Source organism: Lissotriton helveticus, chromosome 7, assembly GCF_964261635.1.
Source record: "Lissotriton helveticus chromosome 7, aLisHel1.1, whole genome shotgun sequence".
NCBI classification, from domain to species: domain Eukaryota; kingdom Metazoa; phylum Chordata; class Amphibia; order Caudata; family Salamandridae; genus Lissotriton; species Lissotriton helveticus.
In genome coordinates this window covers 114,493,556-114,517,539 of record NC_136068.1, presented here as the reverse complement: position 1 = coordinate 114,517,539, position 23,984 = coordinate 114,493,556, and the positions used below count along the sequence as shown (strand labels likewise).

Here is a 23,984-nt window from a genome sequence, read left to right as displayed (position 1 = left end):
CTGAACCACCCCCCCCCCCCCCCTTTCTCTCCCGGCCTCTTACTCATCCAAACTCTACTTTCCAGTCAGAGGCCGCCCCCTCAAAGACTTTGAGGCACTACGCCGGGCGTGATAGGTAACTGGGACGAAGTTCGAGGGAGGTGACATGTAAATTGTCGAGGGAGATTGGCGGCTAATTAATCCCAGACATTGGGGGTGGATAGCTCGGCGGGCAGGGAGCCTGCCGGGCTGTACGCGAGGGTCTTATGAACAGTAATGTGAAGGCGGGGAAAGGGGGTGTAACGTAACCCAGATGTGCCGGGGCTGTGGGCGGAGGTCTGGGGTCCCTCCTCCACAGCTGGGAGCCCGGAGTCCGGCTGTTCCCCAGACCTGGAGCGGGGGCTGCCGCCAGCACCATGCGGGCGAAGTGCGGGCCCCCGGCGGCCCTCCTGCTGCTGCTCCTGCCCCTGCTGCTGCTCCTCCTGCCCCCGGGGGCGCGGGCCTGCCCCAGCCGCTGCCTTTGCTTCAAGGCCACCGTGCGCTGCATGCACCTGGGTCTGGACGCCGTGCCCGCCGTGCCAGCGGGCACCGGAGTGCTGTGAGTACCTCGCTGCTTCCGGGTGTCAGTGTGTGAGTAGAGTACCTCATCATGTATGTAGTCCCCACCTCGGAGTGAGTTACATCGGCATGATGGGCGTGCATAGGTGCCTCTGTGTGTCAGTGCTTGAGTACCTCACCCTATATGTATGTGCACGCCGCTTTCCCTGTATGCATGTAAGTACCTTACCCTGTATGTATGTAAGTACCTCACCTGTATGTATGTGAGCACCTCACCGTGTATGTGAGTACCTCACCCTGTATGTATGTAGGTCCCTCACCCTGTATGTATGTGAGTACCTCAAGCTGTATGCATGTAAGTACCTCACCCTGTGTGTATGCTAGTACCTCACCTTGTATGAATGTAAGTACCTTACCCTGAATGTATGTGAGCACTTCAACCTGTATGTATATACGTACCTCACCCTTGTATGTATGAATACCTCACCCTGTATGTAGGTGAGTACCTCACCCTGTATGTATGTAGGTACCTCATCCTGTATGCACGTGAGTACCTCAAGCTGTATGCATGTAAGTACTTCACCCTGTTTGTGTGTTAGTACCTCACCCTGTATGTATATAAGTACCTCACCCTGTATGTATATAAGTACCTCACCTTGTATGTATATGTAAGTGCCTCACCCTGTTGGTATGTTAGTACCTCACCCTGTATGTATGAGAGTACTTCACCCTGTATGTATATGTAAGTACCTCACCCTGTTTGTATGTTAGTACCTTACACTGTATGTATGTAAGTACCTCACCCTGTGTGTATATGTAATTACCTCACCCTGTGTATTAGTAAGTACCTCACCCTGTTTGTATGTAAGTACCTCACCCTGTTTGTATGTTAGTCCCTCACCCTGTAGGTATGTAAGTACCTCACCCTGTGTGTATGTAAGTACCTCACCCTGTATGTATATGTAATTACCTCACCCTGTGTATTAGTAAGTACCTCACCCTGTTTGTATGTAAGTACCTCACCCTGTGTGTATGTGAGCACCTCAGCCTGTGTATTAGTAAGTACCTCACTCTGTATGTATATAAGTATCTCACCCTGTATGCATATGTAAGTAGAGCACCCTGTATGTATGTAAGTACTCCAGGCAGTACAGCGATGCCAGCCGCCCCCACCTGAGTGTCTCCTCCTCACCGCGCACCGTGTGATGGGAGTGCCGCGGTGCCTGTGGGTGTCAGTTCGTGAGTACCAGATTCCTGGACGTAGGCACCGCCGACTCTGGTTTGGGGCAACCCTCGCTCCGCAGTAGGCTGAAGTATTACCCATGACATTGGTGTGTAGAAAGGGCCTAGTAATCCCTAGGTAGCAGTGCGTGAGAACCTGATCCGAACTGTGTGTGAGTACCGCCGCAGAGACGTCCTCTCCGCCTCTGTGAGAACCACCTCGTGCACCGGTGTGAGATTACGTCTTCCGGTTGTCAGTGTATACATACTACACTTTCTATGCAAGTTACGTGAGGTGCGTACCCTCCACCTAGCACTGAATGCTCCTATATGTACCTATGCACCAGTGTACTCTCCTTCGCTATTAGTGTGTGAGTACCTAATGCCAGTTCTCTGTAATTACCCCCAACACGGGTGTGGTGTATTTTCCATCGACCAACGTGCGAGTACCCCCCTTGCACCAGTGTGAGTACCTTCCGCGTCCTGTTGGAAATTGCCCAACACACATTTTTTTTTAATGATGTGAGTATATTATTTCTTTGGCGTATAAGGTTAGGTTAGTATGTGCCCCCAGCTGTGTTTAAACCCGGCGTGATGGGAGTAACCACACACATGAGTACCTCTTCTCCCGTGCACCGTTGTTCTGAGTGCTTACTACATAAAGTTGGTGGCATATTTCATGATTGATTACTCCCTAATGTGCGTGCACCCCCTTAGTGGCTGTAAGGCTCGACTCACATCTCCCACCACATTGTTGGCGCTGTGAGCACCCGCTACTCACACCGTGCGCTGCAAGTCCTCTTTTCCTTGATCTGTGGTGGGTGTCTGTGAACACCTTAGGGCGCCATCTTGTGGTGGTGCCTAATGGTTGTAAAAAGCCTGACATTTTGTTTTTAGCCTATGGTGAGGGCTCCAAGATGCACATTTCTATTTTTACCTAGATTATAATGATCCTTGCACGGCAACGTTCCTCGTAGCCTGCCAGCACCAAATCTCCTCTCGCTGGACATCCACTATTCTCCATAATCGCTTCTTGTTAGGTCTTGCCTAATGCAGTGCATGCACTACCTGTTGCAAGACATATTATTATCCTAAAATGGGCTTAGAGCCCGCCCCTTGCTTATCATTGGTTGGCTTCACTGTCACTCTCGTTTGCTTGCTTCTTATTTGTTAACTGTATGGGTTTTCCTTCCTCTTTTTGTGTTAGGCCCTCTGCAGGAGCATGGATGCATTATTATGTCCTTCCACTGCTCACTATTTTCAGGTGTTACCTTTTTCTTTTTGTTTAAGCATTCTGTGAAAGGGCATGTATTTTCCTGCTGTCTCCCTCATATCCTTCACTTCCCTTTTTCCCCTGTTGCTTTCTCCCCACCAGATCCCACTTGCTTTTGCTTATTTGATGCTTCCCACCCGCTCCCCCACTGTTGCCTACAACACTACTCATGCCCATGTTTTGCTTTCACTTTCACCCACTCCTCTGTTGCTTCTGCCCCTCATCTGCTGTGTTGCTTCCGCCCCTCCCGTGCGCAAGCTGCTTCCAACCCCTTGTGTTGCTTTCCTTGACCTACTTTAAAAAAACAGCCACTCTGCCACATTGTGGACCCTGCCCCTCCCCTGTGTTGTTTCCACCCCAGTTGCTTTCACTTGCCCACTTTAAAGAAAAAAAAAACTTTCACCATTTTTCTTCTTTTTACTTGGAGATCAAACTCAGATCTAAAAAGAAATTAAAAATCGGCAGCAACATTTTGTAGATGCGTGCATGCTAGGTGTGTGTGCCTACAGAATGACTTGGCCAGCAGCGTCAAAAGCTTAAAAAATAAATCTCACCAACGGAATCGGAGGAGGAATAGCCGTCGTCTACAAATCCACCCTCAAGGTCTCCATCCATGCGGACTACCACCTCCACACCGCCGAACGCCTGTACTTCCAAATCCACACCGAACCCAACACCACCCTCAGAGGAACACTCGTCTACAGACCACCCGAACCCTGGGCACAGTTTAGCGACTCCATCGCCGACCTTTCCAGCACCCACGCACTCGCCTCCACGGACTACATCCTCCTCAGGGACCTGAACTTCCACCTCGAGAACAACGACGCCAACGACGCCACCCTGATCGACAACCTCGCCAACCTCGGCCTCAGACAACTCGACACTGCACCCACCCACGCCGCCGGCCACACACTTGACCTCATCTTCTCCACAAGCGCACACGTCGCCTTCAACCACACCACCAAACTCCACTGGACCGACCACCGCTGCATCCATTTCACCTTCAAGAAACCAACTACGCACCACCACCGCACCCAACAGCTGCCCCGCCGCTGCTGGAGCAAAGTCACAGAGGAACAGCTGACCACCACCCTCACCCAATACCCACCCATTGACCCCAACGACACAGACACCGCCGCCTGCAACCTCCGACAATGGATCGACGACTGCACCAACACCCTCGCCCCACTCAAGAAACCCTCCAACAGCCATGCCAGCAAGAAAGCCACCTGGTTCACCAATGAACTCCAGACCTCCAAACGCGCATGCCGGAAACTGGAGAAGAAATGGCTCCACGAACGCACACCGGATAGCCACACAGCCCACAAAGACACCACCTGCAGACATCACCACCTCATCAGAGTAGCCAAGAGATGCTCCTTCAAAAACCTCCTGGACAACAACGCACACGACAGCAAAGAACTCTTCAGCATCGTGAAAGAACTCTCCAACCCCAGCGCCAACGACATCCCACCCTAATTAATTAATTAATTATGTGCTTATATAGCGCTGGAATCACTCCCGAAGGGGTACCTCTGCGCTTCGACCGCTGCAAAACCCTTCCTGGCTTCCCTGAGAGATGGTCCCTTAATGGGTATCTCCAGGGTGAGACCAGGCATCCCCGGCGGTCTGGTGGGGCCGTTAGTGAAGATGAGGCAAGCTAGTGCCCAGAGTTGCCGAGTGTGATCGCTGATCAGAGTGGGCACCGAGGCGAGAGAATTATCGAGTCCGCTGACCCTGGTCCAGAAACCTGCCGCGTCGGGAATCGAACCCTGGTCCCGGGCCGTCCTCTGCTCTCGGGTCTGCCGCCTCTAACCAGTGAGCCACACTACTCCACCCTCGCAAGAACTGTGGGACTCACTGGCCATCTTCTTCCACCGCAAGACCGCCGACATCCATGACAGCCTCAACACCATGACCGCCCCTACTACACCAGACTCCACCCCGCATGCGAACACCACCCGCACCAACCGCCTGACATCCTGGTCTAACGTCAACGATGACGAGACTCGTATGGTCATGAACTCCATCCACTCAGGATCTCCATCAGACCCGTGCCCTTACCACGCCTTCAACAAAGCAGAGGCAGCCATCGCACCCAAACTATGGAAGGTCATCAACATCTCCTTCGAAAGAGCAACATTCCCGAAAACTAGAAGCTCACCGAAATCAACGCCCTCCTCAAGAAGCCCAAGGCAGACCCCAAGGACCTCAAGAACTTCCGGCCCATCTCCCTGATCCAGTTCCCGGCCAAGGTCATCGAGAAAATTATCAACATGCAACTGACCCGCCACCTTGAAGACAACATCATCCTAGACCCATCCCAGTCTGGATTCAGACGAAACCACAGCACAGAGACAGCCCTCATCGCAGCAACAGACGACATCAGGCGCCAACTAGACAACGGCAAAACATCAGCCCTCATCTTCCAGGACCTGTCAGCCGCCTTTGACACAGTCTGCCACCAAACTCTAAAGACATGCCTCCAAGAAGCCGGAATCCAAGAGAAGGCCCTCGACTGGACCACGTCCTTCCTCTCCGGCAGAACCCAGAGCGTCCGCCTCCCACCCTTCCGATTCAAAGCCACTGACATCATCTGCGGTGTCCCCAGGGCTCATCCCTCAGCTCGACGTTGTTCAACATCTACATGGCCCCCCTCGCACAAGTGGCCCGCCAGCACGACCTCCACATTATCTCCTATGCCGACGACACCCAGCTCATCCTCTCCCTCACCAGGACCCGCACACCACCAAAACTAGCCTCCATGAGGGAATGAAGGCCGTCGCCGACTGGATGAGGAGCAGCCGGCTGAAGCTGAACTCGGACAAGACGGAGGTCCTCATCCTCGGAACCACCCCCTCAGCCTGGGATGACTCCTGGTGGCCGACTACACTGGGAACAGCACCAACACCCACCGACCATGCACGCAACCGAGGATTCGTCCTCGACTCATCCCTCTCCATGTCGAAGCAGGTCAGCGCCGTCTCCTCCTCCTGCTACAACACCCCCCGCATGCTCCGCAGGATCTACAAGTGGATCCCGACCGAAACCAGAAGGACGGTGACACAGGCCCTCATCAGCAGCAGGCTGGACTACGGCAACGCACTCTACACAGGAATCCCAGCCAAACTCCTGCGTCGACTACAATGCATCCAGAATGCCTCCGCCCGACTGATCCTCAACATCCCCTGCTGCAGCCACATCACCCCCTACCTGAGAGACCTACACTGGCTCCCCGTCGACAATAGGATCACCTTCAAGTTCCTCACCCGCGCACACAAAGCTCTCCACGACGCCAGACCAGCCTACCTGAACAGCAGACTCAGCTTCTACACCCCCACCTGCCAGCTCCCCTCCGCCAGCCTCGCCCTTGCCGCTGTCCCCCGCATCCAGCGAACGCCCTCCGAAGGCTGATCCTTCTCCTACCTCGCCGCCAAGACCTGAAACACCCTCCCCACCCACCTACGGCAGACCCAAGACCTACTTACCTTCAGAAGACTCCTCAAGACCTGGCTCTTCGAGCAGTAGCGGCACCCCCCATCCCCTCAGCGCCTTGAGACCCTCACGGGTAGGTAGTGCGCTCTACAAGTATTCTGATTGATTGATTGATTAATTCGTCGTGCAGCAAACATAGGGGACGATGTGCCGCATTGCTAAACTCACTGGCAAAACCAATACGTCCCTAACGTGAGATCTTTTGGCTTTGCCAATGCTTGTTTCCCTTAGTTCCTAACTCCTTTATTCCACCCTCCTATATTCTGTGTTGTGTTTTTTACTGGGGTGTATTATACGATTTCCTATTTGCTTGGCATGCCATACTATGAAAATTGTTTGGCACCAGTTAGAAAAGTCATATCACACCCACTGAGAGGAGGCCATGTGGCTGTGGAGAGCGGTTCTCGTCAGGTCGGTGTCCTTAGAACTTGAAATACTTCCACCGAGAAGGACAGCTGTTTTTCGCTCTAGCAATACATACGCTATCCACCCTCACAGTTCACTATCTTTATTTATCATTCAGCCACCCATCCTCAGAGGTCATCAGCTGTTTCTCTCTGTAGCAACCCCATGGCCATTGACTCCGATTTGACACTCAGTTTCTCTCCATATAAGTCCCTCAGTCAACAGCATTCATAGATGACACTTTGTTTCTCTGAGTAGCAAACCTTTCACCATCCACATTTTTAGATGATGCTTTATTTCTCTCTCTTCCAAATTCTTCACCTTTCACCCTCATATCTGACACTCTGCTTCTCTCTGTATAAATCCCTCAGTCATCCACATTCATAGGTGACACTTTGTTTCTCTCTGTACTACTCTCTTAGTCATATACCCTGAGGGCCGATACTCTGTTTCTATCTATAGGAGTCCCTCAGCCATCCACCCTTAGAGATGCCACTTTGTTTCTCTCTGTAGCAAACCCATCGCCATTTCATCTGCACTCTGTATCAATCCCTCAGCCACTTTGTTTCTCTCTCTCTCCGAGTCATGTAACTTGAGCGTTGAGACTCTGGGGCATATTACCAACAACTAGCGATAATGATCCCTATGTTGGCTTAGCGGCAATATTTTTATCGCCAAGCTGCGGCGATTTTTATCGCTTAGGAACCTTGCTATTATCAAGGTCTATCTCCTAAGCGATAAAAATCGGCCGAAATGCATGAATATCGCTGAAAAGTCAGCGATATTCATGCATTACCAAGCTAATGCTCTTAGCCATGTTATCCACCTCCCATTGGATAACATGGCTAAGAACTGCTATGGGGCAGGTGTTCGCTTTTGGAGATATTCGCGCTTAGCGCGAAAATCTCCAAAAGTTGGTAATAGGAGATAGCGATGTTAGCGACTGTTTCCAGTCGCTAACATCTTGGCACGCCCACTTTGCATGTCATTAGTGATAAATTTCACTGACATGCAAAGCGGGGCCCAAGATGGTCGCTATCTCCTACTAGCTGTCGCTAACTGGTGTTAGCGACAGCTAGGTAATAGGGAGATAATTTTATCTCTGCTTTCTTGGCTTTTAAAGCCAAAAAAGCGGAGATAAACCCCCTCGATAATATGCCCCTCTGTTTCTCTCTGTAGCAAAGCCTGTTTCTCTCTGTAGCAAAATCTCCCGTCTATCCTCTGATCTGATACTATTTTCTCTGTCTCAACTTCTCTGTCTCAACTTCTCTGATATCGGCATCAACCTCCCACCCGCCACTCCTAACAATGACACAATTTGTATGTAAGTGTTCCAATCCCTCGGCCACCCACCCTCCTCTGTGACTGACACGTGTTTCTCTCTCTAGCATTTCACTTAGGCGCCAAAACCTAGAGCTAAAAAAACTCTGTTGACCCCATCAGCCAAGAACCCCTGCGGAGGACACGCTGTGTATCTTTGCATCAATCCTTCTATCAGGGGGGGCCACTCCGGGGAGGAAAGGTCTGACTCACTGCGTTACCATCCAGCAAACCCTCATGGAAAATGTTTACATTCTTTAGATCATTTCTTTCGGCTGAGATCAGCTGCAAAAATGTCTGTGAAATGTCCCTGACTTCGCTCCTCGCCCTGTCCGGGTTCCAAGCATTTCTCCCCACGCACCCCGCATCCGCTGCTGCGTTTAGTTGATTCTGCGTTATCTTCTATGTTTACATTTGAATGTGAATGTACGGGGGTCACAGCGGCTCAAAATACGTCTGCGTTCGAATGCCGGTCATGTCAGCTGATTGCTCCAAGTATATTAGATGAGTGTGGGGGTCTCACTTCTGAGGGTGGGGCGAGGGGTATGGCTGCTCTGCAATGGTGCACCCCTTTTCACAAAACCACTAGCTTCCTTTCATCTCACGTAGTATCGTCGGCACCTGAGAAATGTATCAAGCATGAGCGTAGCTATCGATAGTGCGGTAGGCGCAGTGGCACCGGGGCCAGCTGTACCCCAATTAAACCTGTGTTTTTTACTACCTAAGCGGCACAAGGGGTCCTATTTTCCAGTAGGGCCTCTTACTTCACTGGTATCGAAAGACGCTTTTGTTACAGCTGCTTTTAATTCACTGCCCCCAATAAAAATGTATATTTGTAAGGTCTGCGCCTCTTCCACTCTGTCTAATTCTCCGTTCTCCTTCTTCGAGTCTTATTTTGGTCTTTAAGATAGGGTGACCAACTGGCATTGGTGCAAATTCAGGACGGTGAGTGTAAAAATTCAGGACAAAGGGTCAAAATTCAGGACACACATTCAGGACAGGAGGTCAAAATTCAGGACAAAACTTCAGGACAATAGGTAAGTTTTACAGACACATCAGAGGTCGCGCAATAGTATATAAGTAAGCCCAGCCATTTCCAAACATATTCAACCATTTGCAAACCTATCCATCATGTATCCTTCCATCTATCATTTCACTCATCCATCCCTACATCCACCCTTTCACCCTATCCATCTGTACACTTATCCATCCACTCTTCATCCCACCCATCCACTCATCCATCCAGCCATTTACCCTTTCACCAATCCAGCCATCCTTTCACTTACTAATCCTTCCACCCATCCACTCTTTTAGTCGACCATCCATCCTCCCTTTCTCTCTCCATCGACCTTTTCACTTAGCCAACCTTCCTTCCTTCCATCCATCCATCCATCCACCCACCCATCCATCCATCTACTCATCTACTCATGAATCCATCCATTGACCCTATCACTCATCCATCTATCATTTCAATCCTTCACACATCTATTCATCCTTTTGTCCATCTACCCTCCCTTTCACTCACTCATCCATCCTTACATCCGCCCTTTCACTCATACGTCCATTCATTCACCCTTGCACTTATCAATCCATCCATCATTTCACTCATCCACCCACCCATCATCCACCCAACCATCCATCCACCCACCCACCATCCACCCAACCATCCATCCACCCACCACCCACCCACCCATCCACTAATCCATCTTTTCCCCCACCCACCCACCATCCACCCACCCATTCACTCATCCATCCATCCTTTCACCCACCCACTACTCATCCATCCACCCATCCTTTCACCCACCCACTCTCCATCCTTTCACCCACCCACTCATCATCCATTCATCCATCCTTCTCCTCATCATCCATCCATCCTTCCTTCCACCCACCCACTCATCATCCATCTATCCATCCTTCCTTCCCCTTCATCCATCCATCCTTCCCCTTCATCCATCCATCCTTCCCCTCCATCCATCCCCTCATCCATCCTTCCCCTCCATCCATCCTTCCCCTCATCATCCATCCATCCTTTCAACCACTCATCCATCCATCCATCCTTCCCCTCCATCCATCCCCTCATCCATCCATCCATCCTTCCCCTCATCCATCCATCCTTCCTTCCTCTCATCCATCCATCCTTCCCCTCATCCATACATCCATCCTTTCACCCACCCACTCTCCATCCATCCATCCTTTCACCCACCCACTCATCATCCATCCATCCATCCATCCCCTCATCATCCATCCATCCTTCCCCTCATCATCCATCCATCCTTCCCATCATCATCCATCCTTCCCCTCATCATCCATCCATCCATCCTTCCACCCACTCATCATCCATCCATCCTTCCTTCCCCCCTCATCCATCCATCCTTCCCCTCATCCATCCATCCATCCTTCCTCTCATCCATCCATCCTTCCCCTCATCCATCCTTCCTTTCATCCATCATCCATCTTTTCCCTCATCCATCCATCCTTCCCCTCATCCATACATCCATCCTTTCACCCACCCACTCTCCATCCATCCATCCTTTCACCCACCCACTCTCCATCCATCCATCCATCCTTTCACCCACCCACTCATCATCCATCCATTCCCTCATCATCCATCCATCCCCTCATCATCCATCCATCCCCTCATCATCCATCCATCCTTCCACCCACCCACTCATCATCCATCCATCCATCCTTCCTTCCCCTCATCCATCCATCCATCCTTCCCCTCATCCATCCTTCCTTTCATCCATCATCCATCTTTCCCCTCATCCATCCATTCTTCCCATCCATTTATCCATCCATCCCCTCATCATCCATCCATCCTTTCGCCCACTCATCCATCCATCCATCCATCCGTCCCCTCCATCCATCCCCTCATCCATCCATCCTTCCCCTCATCCATCCATCCTTCCCCTCATCCATCCATCCTTCCCCTCCATCCATCCTTCCCCTCATCCATCCATCCTTTCGCCCACTCATCCATACATCCATCCATCCGTCCCCTCCATCCATCCCCTCATCCGTCCATCCTTCCCCTCATCCATCCATCCTTCCCCTCATCCATCCATCCTTCCCCTCATCCATCCATCCTTCCACTCATCCATATTTCCCCTCATCCATCATCCAGCTACCCTTCCACCCATACATCCAGCTATTTCCATTTTTTCTCATCCATCCTTCCCCTCATTCATCAATCCATCCATCCTCTCTCATTATCCATTTATTCACTTGGGTCCTGAGCCCAAAATGTCCACGGACTCGATAATTCTCGCCTCGTGCCTATTCTAATCAGGGGGTCCCACGCTGCAACTCTGGGCAATAGTTGCTTAGTCTCCACTACGGCTGCCCACCCGCTGCGGATGCCTGGCTTTCACCCTGGGGATACCCAGTAGGGGTTATCTCACAGGGAAAAGCCAGGACGGGTTCCCAAGGCAAGCGCCTTGATGCCTTCGGGTGATACGTGCGCTATATAAGTCGCAATACATGGCGCAATACATTCATCCATTTACCCTTTCACTAATTCATCCAGCCATCCAGCCATCCCTTTACTTACTTACTCGCCCACCTTTCCATATTAATTTTGAGCTGAGCCCTTTTGAGAAGAGGCCCATCAAGAACTTCACGACTGGGACAGAAGCCACCCAGGGCAGAGACATGATCCACCACAGGGGGGACAAGAGCCATCACAGGAGGGGGAACAGGATCCACCAGGGTGGGCACAGGGGTGGGCATGCAGTATTCAAGTATCATCTTGGGCTCCTCGCCCCCTCCTACGCAAGAGGCTCGCTGTCCAAAATGCCATCCCCCACTGTGATGTACAGTACTTACAGGAGATACTCTAAGAGAACTGATTGAACTGATAGTCCTCCATACTTTGTTAATCAGTGTAGGTGCGATTGTGCATTTTCTTTATTGTATTACATTATAGACTGCATGTTCAAAGAACAGAGGTTTGCTTACAATTTAGTGACAGTAATTAACCTCTGTGAAGAGAACCACGTGCTGCCTTGGTGTAATCTGGCTGAGCGGAGTCTAGGATGTTTGGGGCCGTGGGTAGAAATGGAATGTGTGAGCCCCCCTCTAAATTGCAGAGACGTGACGCATTCAGGGCTGTTTGCATCTGAATAGATGCCCCTGCTCCTGAACCTGCAGCCCCTCCTCTCAGTCACCTTTGAGCACCTCTTAACAGCTCATCAAGGGCTGGAGGTGTCAGGGCTGCCATCCCGCTGTGCCTTCCAATGCTGCTAGATATCTGCGCTTTGATACTGCATCGGAGTCAAAAAGGGAGGTGGGGGCAAGCTGTGCCGGCTTTAGGGTGGGGGCGACCAGGGCCCGTCTAAAATGACGGACAAATGGCGTCCGTTAAAGAATCCTTCACGGACAACGGACAGACGGCCAAAATTACGGACTGTCCGTGAAATTTACGGACGGTTGGTCACCCTGCTTTAAGACTGCACAGAAGCCTGCTTAACTGTCTTCTCTCCTGTTCAGCACCTGTGGCACAACTGGCTGGCTGTCCATCCGGTTTTCTGGCAGCTCATGGCAGGTATTCACGTCACATATAATATATCAAAGATTCTTTTTTTTTAAACGTATTCAAGAACAGTCTCACGGGTGTGTTACTTTTTTCCTACTCTTTCACTGCATCTTCCAGCTCCACACTGGAAATTGTATCTTTTTACATTTCTAAACTATCCAACATTTGTACTTTAGTTCCCTCTCCCTCAGTTTCGAGGATCTCGAAAAAAAAAATTGTCCCACCCTGAGTGCACCAATAGTAATATCAAACCTTCACAGGAATTATGTGACGGTTTGGCCTCCTTCTTTCAGGAAAAAATTACCAAACTAATAGAGAGCATGGAGGATGCCCCCACTTCCCTAGCGCAGCACAAGAGCAGCATGGAGAACGGGAAGAAGAGTGAAGGAATGGATGGACACATAATGCCAGGGGCGATTTTGGATAAATGTGATACTCCCGCAGAACAAGAGTTTGCGCAAATCGCCCTTAACATAACATCCGGATCCCCACTGGATCCTCTACCCCACAAAGTAGTAAAGGAATTTGGGGCTGAATTCTTTCCTGTACTCCTTCAGTTATGCGTTCAATCCCTCGGCACAGGCACTGTACCGAGAGAATGGAAACAGGCAGTTGTCACACCCCTGCTAAAGAAATCGAATTTGGACCCCAGTTGCCATAAGAATGACCGACCCATCTCGCTCCTGCCGTATCCAATTAAGATCATGGAACGGCTGGTCAGTAGGTCACTGTCCCTCTTCCTGGAAATAAATAACATCCTTGAAGAGGAGAAATTTGGGTTTAGACCAGCCCATGGGACCGAGTCAGCTTTACTGATGGTCCTGGATGGCCTGAGAATGAGGGCGGACAGGGGAGAATCAGCAATTCTAATTCTGCTGGACCTGTCCGCCGCGTTCGACACGGTGAGCCATGACATCCTGCTGACAAGGCTGAACACCTTTGGAGTGGAGGGAGCGGCGCTTGACTGGCTCCGCTCTTACCTGACAGATAGATGGCAGGCAGTGGCACTTCCCCCATACCAGTCTGAGTTTGCTACGGTACCACACGGGGTCCCACAGGGGTCTGCGATCGGTCAGATCCTTTTTAATGTCTATATGCAACCTCTGATGGGCGTCATCAAGGCTCACGGCATTAGCGTGATCAACTATGCCGATGACACGCAGCTGATGATTTCTCTTGATGGTGCCCATGCAGAATCACTTGAGACCTTCCACACCTGCATGCTGGAAATGGCAAGCAACTCACTACAGTTTACCAGCGGCAAAACTGAGATAATGCAATGCAAAGTGGGAAGAATAGCCAGAAACCTGCCTGTTGACTTTTGGCCTCTAGACTCAGGTGAGCCATTGACACCAGTAAAAACGGTGCAGAATTTGGGGGTCAGCCTTAATGACAACCTGAGTCTGGAGACCAACGTCAACAGACAGGTGAGCAGCTGCTTCGCTCTAATGCGGGGGCCTCTGAAAGCTGCTGCCTTTTCTTCCAGCACAGACCAGAGCAACCGTAGTCAGGAGCACTATCCTTAGTCGCCTGGATTACTGTAACGCTCTGCTACTGGAATCTCCTGCATATTTGATTTCCAGACTCCAGAGTATCCAGGCGGCAGCAGCGAAAATGACACTTTCTCGAGGACGACGGTCCTCCACCACTCTGGCTCTGGCCGAGCTACACTGGCTGCCCGTGCATCAGAGGATCCTGTTCAAATCTCTATGCACCGTTTTCAAGGCAGTACACGGTTTGGGTCCCAAACCTCTGCAGAACAAACTCAAATGGTATGAGCCCACACGGACCCTCCGCTCCTCATCCACTAATCTCATTAGTATACCCAGGATCAGGAAAGCTACTTACGGTGGCAGAGCCTTTAGCACAGCTGCAGCTGCAGCTCATCTCTGGAATAGCCTCCCCATTGCAATTAGGAAAACAAACAAATTGATGCTTTTTCGAAAAAAGATAAAGACTTGGCTCTGCCCTAAAATCTAACTGCCCAAGAGCATTTTGCCCATTCCACTCATTCTGCCCTATGTTGCTCAGTTCTTAGTCGCACTTTCACAGCGCCAGGATGCCCGTAGGGTTGCAGCGCGCTTTAGAAAAGGCATAAATAAATAAATGTCCTTTCGGGGTCTGAAGCAGGGTCTTTCTTGGCCTCTGATTGACCTTCTCTGTGTCCTTTTCTGTCTCTGAATGTGAAGTTCCATCTCTCCTCCTGGCGGTTAGGCCTGCAGTGTCTCCATAGGATCCCCTTCCCTCCACATAGGCTAAACCTCTCTCCTCTCTAATGCCCCTTACCTGGTCTCCTCATTTCACCATTCTCTGTCCTCTGTAATCCCTCCATCTTCCTTTAAGGCTGCGTCCATACTTCTTCTAGAGCAACCATCAAATATTCCTAATGGCCTTCCCAATTACAGACCCATTTCTTTGTTTCCGCTTCTTTATAACATCCTGTAAAGTATAGTTTTTTAATATAAACACAAGAAAGAGGGGTGAGGGTCAAGAACATTTATACTCTAACACCCCGGACCCCCAAGAAACTCTATTGTATGCACAAGAGGGGTGTATGGAGTGAGTTATATCAACAAATTAATTAATATGACCAAACAGAGGAAGCCCCAATAGGGCAAATTACTCTATTTGAGAAAACTGCCCTCACTCACATACCGAAGTATGTGACATGCTTCATCATCGGGCCTGCTTGCAAAACGCCCTGGTGTAGCCACACACAGGGCGGAGCATAAGGGAGGGGGAAAAAATAATAATAAACTTTTCTTAACAAGACTTACAGTCAAGACAAATGGATATATACAACATATAACAAAAATCTTGGTGAAAGTAGTGTAAACTCCAAGTGATCACCACTGAAAAAAGTGCGACGAAGGGTGCAGTTAGAGAAAGTGATTTAAAACTGATTAAGGGTGTCAACCAGAACACAACCTTTATTAAGCTTTTCTTGACACCCCTATCAGGATTAAAAAGAAAGAAGAGGATGGGAAAAAGCCACAATGAGATAGTTGGGAATCTCAAGGCTACCCTCCTACCACTGCCAGAGTCAACATGTTTCGACCGCTCTGTATGTGCTCAAGGGGTCACTCCGGTCTTCTTCAGGACCGTCGCATTCAGTGTCTCTCTGGGTTTTTCCGTATTTCGGATAATAATACCCTTGCGGTGAGGTAGGTCCACTGGATCCGTACACCTCCCGTAGTGAATGTGGAGACAGTTCCCTCAAGTGCGGGAAAACATATACGAGTTTATAATAATTACAAACTCGAAATGGTGTCCGGTGAGGGGGACGCCAAGGAACACAATCGTTCCGCAGGCGAGACCCGGTTCTGTCACCTGCAGCCCGTGACACTGTGCATACAAGTATAGTTTTTTCCCAGCTTTCATCCTTTCTTCATGCTCCTAATCTCCTTTTACCAGCATGATCTGGATTTCAACCCCTGCTACTTCACTGACTCTGCCAAGCTCTGTTCCCTAATTCTAGCTCCTTTTCTGTCCTCATTGTGATCTGTTCTTTCCTGGATTTCTACAAACCTCCTTGGGCGTCCATTTTTGGTCTCCTAGCAAGTTTCCATATCTGTAATCAATTCTTCTACAGTTTGGGGTTCTACAAAACTCAGTTCGTGACCCACTTCTCATCTCTATCTATCTTATTCTTCTGTTTTCTTTAATTCCTGCTCATGGTTTGGAGTTTCATTTCTATGCTGATGGTGCCAAAATCTTCTTTTACTTCATTTCCTTTTCTATCTCTCTCTTCAGAATAAGTCTCAACTTTTATATTATCTGTCCAGGTCTGAATGGCTTTTCATTTTCCTAAAACAAACCCTATTAAAAAAGATCCTGCTCCCGTTCTTTCTGTCCTATATTCCTCATTTTTCTTTACCATCTTGTACTATTTCCAACTGTACACCTGCCCTGAATCTAGTTTTTTTTCTAATCCCCACTGTTATGTTATGTTATGTTATGTTATGTTATTTATGGGTCTTGTACAGCGCAACGGCTACTCCAAAGGAGTGTCCCGGCGCTTTGTGCTCCAGACCCAGAAGAGAGACTGAAAAACATAACAAACAAAGAAAGCTAAAACAGAGGATAAGGATAGCAGAGCTCTAATCAGAGAATAACCAAGTCTTAAGACCCTTCCTAAAGGCAAGCAGATTGGATGTGGATCGTAAGGACAAGGGTAAGGAATTCCACAACTGAGGGGCCAGGAAGCTGAAGGACCGACCTCCCAGACGTGCCTTCTTTATGCGTGGAACTACAGCAAGTGCTAGGGACTCCGATCTTAAGGATCGCGTCGGCCGGTAAAAATCCAGCCTCTTCTGTAGGTATTTTGCACCCGTGGCATGCAATGCTTTGTGGGCTAGTGTCAAGGCCTTGAACATTATCCTCTTCCGTATGGGAAGCCAATGGAGGGATTGCAGCAGGTTTGAGGCACTGGCTCGACGATGCAGACCGAAAATAGCTCGTGCTGCAGCATTCTGGGTCACCTGCATACACTGTAAAAGGTATTCTGGGAGACCCAGATACAGAATGTTGGCGTAATCCAATCTGGATCCAATGAGGGCCTGTACAATTATTCTCCGGTGTTCCTGAGACAACAAAGGGAAAAACTTTTGAAGCATCAGAAGGATGCCGAAGCAAGTCCCTGTAAGGGTTGCCACCTGGGATTTGAGCGTGAGCCCATTGTCGATTTTGATTCCCAGGTTCTTAGCCCATTTAGAAGCCTGAGCAGGAGGGAACTTGTCGGCAGGCCACCACCCATGCCAGTCCGGTTCCACGGGACATCCAAAGAAAAGTATCTCTGATTTATCCGAGTTGCACTTGAGGCTGTTCAGATGGAACCAATTAAAAACAGCCCCAAGGCACTCACGGATACTTTCCCCATCAAATTCATCGCTCTTACGGCAGGTGAAGAGAAGCTGGGTGTCGTCAGCGTATGAGACGATCTGGGCCCCGTAGGACTCCACCAAAGTCGCCAGAGGGGTCATGAGGATGTTAAATAAAGTAGGGCTCAATACTGAGCCCTGAGGAACTCCGACTCCCAATGGCGGCATTTCGGCAGATCCAGAAGAGGCCCAGACCGTTTGTCGGCGGTTGGCTAAGAAGGAACAAAACCAGTTGAGCACCGTCCCCCCTAGCCCGATGTCATGAAGTCTTATGAGGAGATCCTCATGGGGGACGGTGTCAAAAGCCGCCGACAGGTCTAACATGACTAACATCACCCTGCCTCCGTCATCCAGCACCTCCTTTACAATCTCTGAGACTTCCAAAAGCGCCGTCTCGGTACTTAAGTTGGATCGAAAGCCCGATTGAGACGCGTGGAGAAGCTCATTAGACTCCAGGAAGTTGGAAAGCACGCTGTGGACGTGCTTCTCCAGGATTTTAGTCAGTGCTGGAAGGAGCGAAATTGGTCGATAATTGGACGGGACTTCTGGGGCAAGGTTGGGCTTTTTGAGGAGAGGAATCACCATAGCTTGCTTCCAGGAATGTGGCAAAACTCCCTGACTCAAGGAAAGGTTGAGAATAGGATTGGCTAAGGGGTTAACAACATCTGCCATTCTAGCTAAAAATTTTGCCGGGCAGGGGTCACATGGTGAGCCAGATTTAAGGTTCCTCATCAAAGCTAAAGATGAGGCAATTGTAAGAGGCAGGAAGTCCAAAAGAGCCGGACCAGAGATAGGCTGGTGAGCTATCTCATTCGACAGGGTCAAAGGATCAACTGTCGGTCTCGGAGAAAAGGAATCCTGAATCTGTCTAATTTTGGTCGTAAAAAAATTAGCAATAGTGTCAGCCCAGTTCTCATCCGGAGCCTCCTGATCTGAGATCGAACGCGGGGTATTAAATTCACGTACAATCGAAAAGATTTCCTTACAGGAGTTGGCTGCTTCCTCAATTTTTTTAGCAAAGTAGCACTTCTTTACCTGTACAATTAAAGCATGATAGGTTTTCATCATGGATTTGTAGGTCCGTTTTGCCTCAGCGTCATATTGGGCTCTCCATGCGCGTTCGGCGACTTTACATTGTCTGCGGGAATGGGCGACCTCTGCCGTAAACCAGGCGGCCGAGGACCGTTTGGTATCAGATCTAGGTGGCTGTAGAGGGGCTAGCTCATTCAATCTAGCTAAGAGCCAGGACTGCAGGGTATCCAAGTCAAGCTCCAGATCACCCGTGACGGAAGGAGGATAGTTCACCAGGGCTTGGGCTAACATGTCGGGAGATACCCGATGATACGACCTGTAATTACTTCCCAGTTGTCTGGTGGCCCTAATAGATGGTCTCTCAGTGCCAGATATTTGAAAATGAGCTAGATGGTGATCGGACCACAGTACCGGCAAGAGTGCAGTAACCACAATTGGTGAGGTGGAGAAGACCTGATCTAATGTGTGACCTTTGTCATGGGTCGGGCCGGAGAGATAGGGGAGCAAGCCCAAAGCAGACGTGATATCTAGCAACTTAACGACATCCTGAGCCTGCTGATCTTCCATGTGGAAATTAAAATCTCCCGCCAGTAAGCACTGTTCCGATCTCAGGACTAGTATAGACAAGACCTGCTGGAGATCCTCAAAGAAAGACCCCACAGGACCCGGAGGCCTATATACTACGAGACCCTTCACAGTTTGATGAGGTGATAAGGACAGGGTAAAGGCAAGGGATTCGGCACCCGTGATGGTCTTCGTGGACACGACTGCACACGTGAAAGATTTTTTTACAACAAGGGCGACTACTCCCCCTCTTCCCTTAGCTCTATCTTGTCTATAAATGTTGTACTCAGAGGGAATGGCTGCCGCTATGTCCGGATGCGAGGAATCATTAAGCCAAGTCTCCGTGAGCATAAGACAAGTGGGTTTGTTTGTAGAGAGGAGATCAAAAATCTCCTGAGTATGTCTGTGCAATGACCTAGTATTGAGGAGTAAACAAGGATGTTTAATGCTACACTCCTTCGTGTAGGAAGTGGTAGGGAGAACACTGGTAAGATGCCACTTACAGCCTGGGCATTTATGTTTGCCCCTGTAACGACCAGGAAAAACAGAGTGGCAGGAGACCTCAACAGACCGCAAGGAGTGGAGCTCCTTAGATGTATACAACAGCATATTAATGCAAGGAAAAGAGAAGTAGCGACCAAGAGATCCTGCCACGCCACACGCCTCCGGGACGCTGACGGGCGCAGACGGGCAGGACTCTGGCGCGACTCCGGCACAGATCCGGCGCGTCCGCAGTACGCGTCCGCTGCGTGGAGGGAAGGAGGAGCTTTATGTAGCGCTACTAGAGCGCGAGGGCGGAGAGTCCTACCCCCAAGATGGCGGCCTGAAACAGATCCCAGCCCTCGGCGTCAATACTCGGCCGAGGGCGGTCTGAAAACCCAGGCAAGAAGAAGGGAGCAGGCGAAGCGCTTAAAAGCGCTAAGAAGTCTCACTCAAAGGAGCAGCACGCTAGTACATCAGGCGCGCTCCTAAATTGCACACAGTATTAAAATAACTGAAACACAAAAGTAAAATACACACAGCTAAAAAGTGGCAAAGAAAAGAAGGGAGACCTCCCGGCTTCCGCCTCAGGAGGGAAAAGGATCGTAGCAGTTGGTAATCACTGGACTTTCAACATCACATTGTCTCTGTTGTCAACGATTGTTGTTGTCAAAACCAGTTGTTATATTCAACATTTTTAAAATCAAACTTCTTAGTGCTTTTTAGGTCTCGCCTGTCGATGCGCATGCGCATCGAGCTTGCGAGACTATTGGGGCTTAAACAGTCTTTAACCAAGTTGCAAGGAATCGTGGCGATTCCTTGCAGTGCCCGTGAAATTCAAGCTTAATGCGCATGTGCATTGAGCTTAAAAGCGCGTGCACATGCCCCCAGCCGCCTGCTTGCATGTATTTTCCCTCAGCCGCACTCCTCCCACACCCCCGCTCCGCCCCCTCCCCTGCCTGCCGTGTCGCGTTTCTTCAGTTATCTTAGCCGCACTCCAGGCCCCTGCTGCTTTCACACCCTCATGCCGCTCACCCCCTCCCCTGCCCGCCGTGTCGCATTCATCCCCCCTCCCCTTCTCTGCCTTCCCTCCATTCACCCCAGCTCGACTTCTCCTCCCCCCTAATTACATGCCTGCTGTTTACTTCTTTCACGGCAGCTCTCTCGCACATCAAAGGCTGCCCCCCACGCCTCGCAACAGACTTCGTTGGCCCCGAGGCAACCAGTTCGGACACACACCAACTTAGAGCTTGACTTGTACTGACCCTGCACCCCAGCAGACATGCAAGCATCAGACATCCACAAGCATCAGACATATATATTCACCCACTCTGCTTCAGTCACCCACTTACACAAATCGCGCCGATACCCCGAGCAGCAGTGCTCGCAATACCGAGCGTTCTGTTATGCCACATCTCTCAGCTTACAGATACCTTCGCTCTTTCTTTTCTTTTCCTCTCAACGTTTCTGCCTCTTTCACTCTCTCCTCCAACTCTCTCCCCCCTCTCCATTTACTTAAACAAATCTCGCAGATACCCCAAGCAGCAGTGCCCGCACTAGCGAGCGTTCTGTTATGCCACATCTCTCAGCTTACAGATCCCTTCGCTCTTTCTTTTCCTCTCAACGTTTCTGCCTCTTTCACTCTCTCTTCCAACTCTCTCCCCCCTCTCCATTTACTTACACAAATCTCGCAGATACCCCAAGCAGCAGTGCCCGCACTACCAAGCCTTCTGTTATGCCACATCTCTCAGCTTACAGATTCCTTCGCTCTTTCTTTTACTCTCCACGTTTCTGCCTCTTTCACTCTCTCTTCCAACTCTCTCCCTCCATCTCCATTTACTTACACAAATCTTGGTGAGGCACAGGCAGCAACAGTGCAAGCTTCCCTCACACACAGAGCAGGTACAGCACAGGCAGCAACAGTGCAAGCTTCCATCACACACGGAGCAGGTACAGCACAGGCAACAGCAATGCAAGCTTCACTCAAACACGGAGCAGGTACAGCACAGGCAGCAACAGTGCAAGCTTCCCTCACACACAGAGCAGGTACAGCACAGGCAGCAACAGTGCAAGCTTCCCTCACACACAGAGCAGGTACAGCACAGGCAGCAACAGTGCAAGCTTCCATCACACACGGAGCAGTTACAGCACAGGCAGCAGCAATGCAAGCTTCCCTCAAACACGGAGCAGGTACAGCACAGGCAACAGCAGTGCAAGCTTCCCTTACACATGGAACAGGTACAGCACCGACAGCAGCAGTGCAAGCTTCCCTCACACACAGAGCAGGTACAGCACAGGCAGCAGCAGTGCAAGCTTCCCTCACACACGGAGCAGGTACAGCACAGGCGGCAGCAGTGCAAGCTTCCCTTACACATGGAACAGGTACAGCACAGGCAACAGCAGTGCAAGCTTCCCTCACACACGGAGCAGGTACAGCACAGGCAGCAGCAGTGCAAGCTTCCCTTACACACAGAGCAGGTACAGCACAGGCAGCAACAGTGCAAGCTTCCCTCACACACAGAGCAGGTACAGCACAGGCAGCTACAGTGCAAGCTTCCCTCACACACGGAGCAGGTACAGCACAGGCAGCAACAATGCAAGCTTCCCTCACACACAGAGCAGGTACAGCACAGGCAGCAACAGTGCAAGCTTCCCTCACACACAGAGCAGGTACAGCACAGGCAGCAACAGTGCAAGCTTCCCTCACACACAGAGCAGGTACAGCACAGGCAGCAACAGTGCAAGCTTCCATCACACACGGAGCAGGTACAGCACAGGCAGCAACAGTGCAAGCTTCCCTCACACACGGAGCAGGTACAGCACAGGCAGCAACAGTGCAAGCTTCCATCACACACGGAGCAGGTACATCACAGGCAACAGCAATGCAAGCTTCCCTCAAACACGGAGCAGGTACAGCACAGGCAACAGCAGTGCAAGCTTCCCTTACACATGGAACAGGTACAGCACCGACAGCAGCAGTGCAAGCTTCCCTCACACACGGAGCAGGTACAGCACAGGCAGCAGCAGTGCAAGCTTCCCTCACACATAGATCAGGTACAGCACAGGCGGCAGCAGTGCAAGCTTCCCTTACACATGGAACAGGTACAGCACCGACAGCATCAGTGCAAGCTTCCCTCACACACGGAGCAGGTACAGCACAGGCAGCAGCAGTGCAAGCTTCCCTCACACACGGAGCAGGTACAGCACAGGCAGCAACAGTGCAAGCTTCCCTTACACACAGAGCAGGTACAGCACAGGCAGCAACAGTGCAAGCTTCCCTCACACACAGAGCAGGTACAGCACAGGCAGCAACAGTGCAAGCTTCCATCACACACGGAGCAGGTACAGCACAGGCAACAGCAGTGCAAGCTTCCCTTACACATGGAACAGGTACAGCACCGACAGCAGCAGTGCAAGCTTCCCTCACACACGGAGCAGGTACAGCACAGGCAGCTCTGAACAATGTGCCTGACCTTATTGCAAGGTGAACTATCCCTTTCTTTCTATAAATTGAGATAATCCTAGTAGTGCATGTTTTTGCTCCTACTACTAGTTTCAGTGTCTATTGTCACATTTACTTTGAACTATACATTCCTAAAGCCATATGTGTGTGTGTGGCCATTAATCCCTGGTGCTGTACTTCACCGTCCCTCAACCCTTTTCTAGTGAAAAAAGGGGGAGGGGGATTGGCAACGCCTCACGGGAGCAACCACCATGGAGGATGTTTCAAACTGGTACTCGCTTGACTCCCCACTGTATCATCATCAGCAGTTGCCAACCGTAAAAGTAAAGGGGATCAAAAAATTGTGCTAAAGAAAACAAAACTCCGTGTAGTGATGTGAATGACCCAACTACGTGATAGGGCCTACCCTCCCGCAGATACCCCAAGCAGCAGTGCCCGCACTACCAAGCCTTCTGTTATGCCACATCTCTCAGCTTACAGATTCCTTCGCTCTTTCTTTTACTCTCCACGTTTCTGCCTCTTTCACTCTCTCTTCCAACTCTCTCCCTCCATCTCCATTTACTTACACAAATCTTGGTGAGGCACAGGCAGCAACAGTGCAAGCTTCCCTCACACACAGAGCAGGTACAGCACAGGCAGCAACAGTGCAAGCTTCCATCACACATGGAGCAGGTACAGCACAGGCAACAGCAATGCAAGCTTCACTCAAACACGGAGCAGGTACAGCACAGGCAGCAACAGTGCAAGCTTCCCTCACACACAGAGCAGGTACAGCACAGG

The 23,984-nt window shown here is 50.4% G+C and overlaps 1 protein-coding gene across 1 annotated transcript in view; it reads left to right on the top strand.

The window, feature by feature from the left end:
- Positions 1–339: 339 nt before the first annotated feature.
- The window catches only part of LOC144768184 (peroxidasin homolog), a 235,201-nt gene continuing 211,556 nt past the window's right edge, over positions 340–23,984 (top strand). The window contains exon 1 of the mRNA XM_078651647.1: positions 340–577. Within this exon, the coding sequence (XP_078507773.1) occupies positions 396–577 (182 nt within the window). The 5' untranslated portion in view covers positions 340–395. The remainder of the gene's footprint in view (positions 578–23,984) is intronic.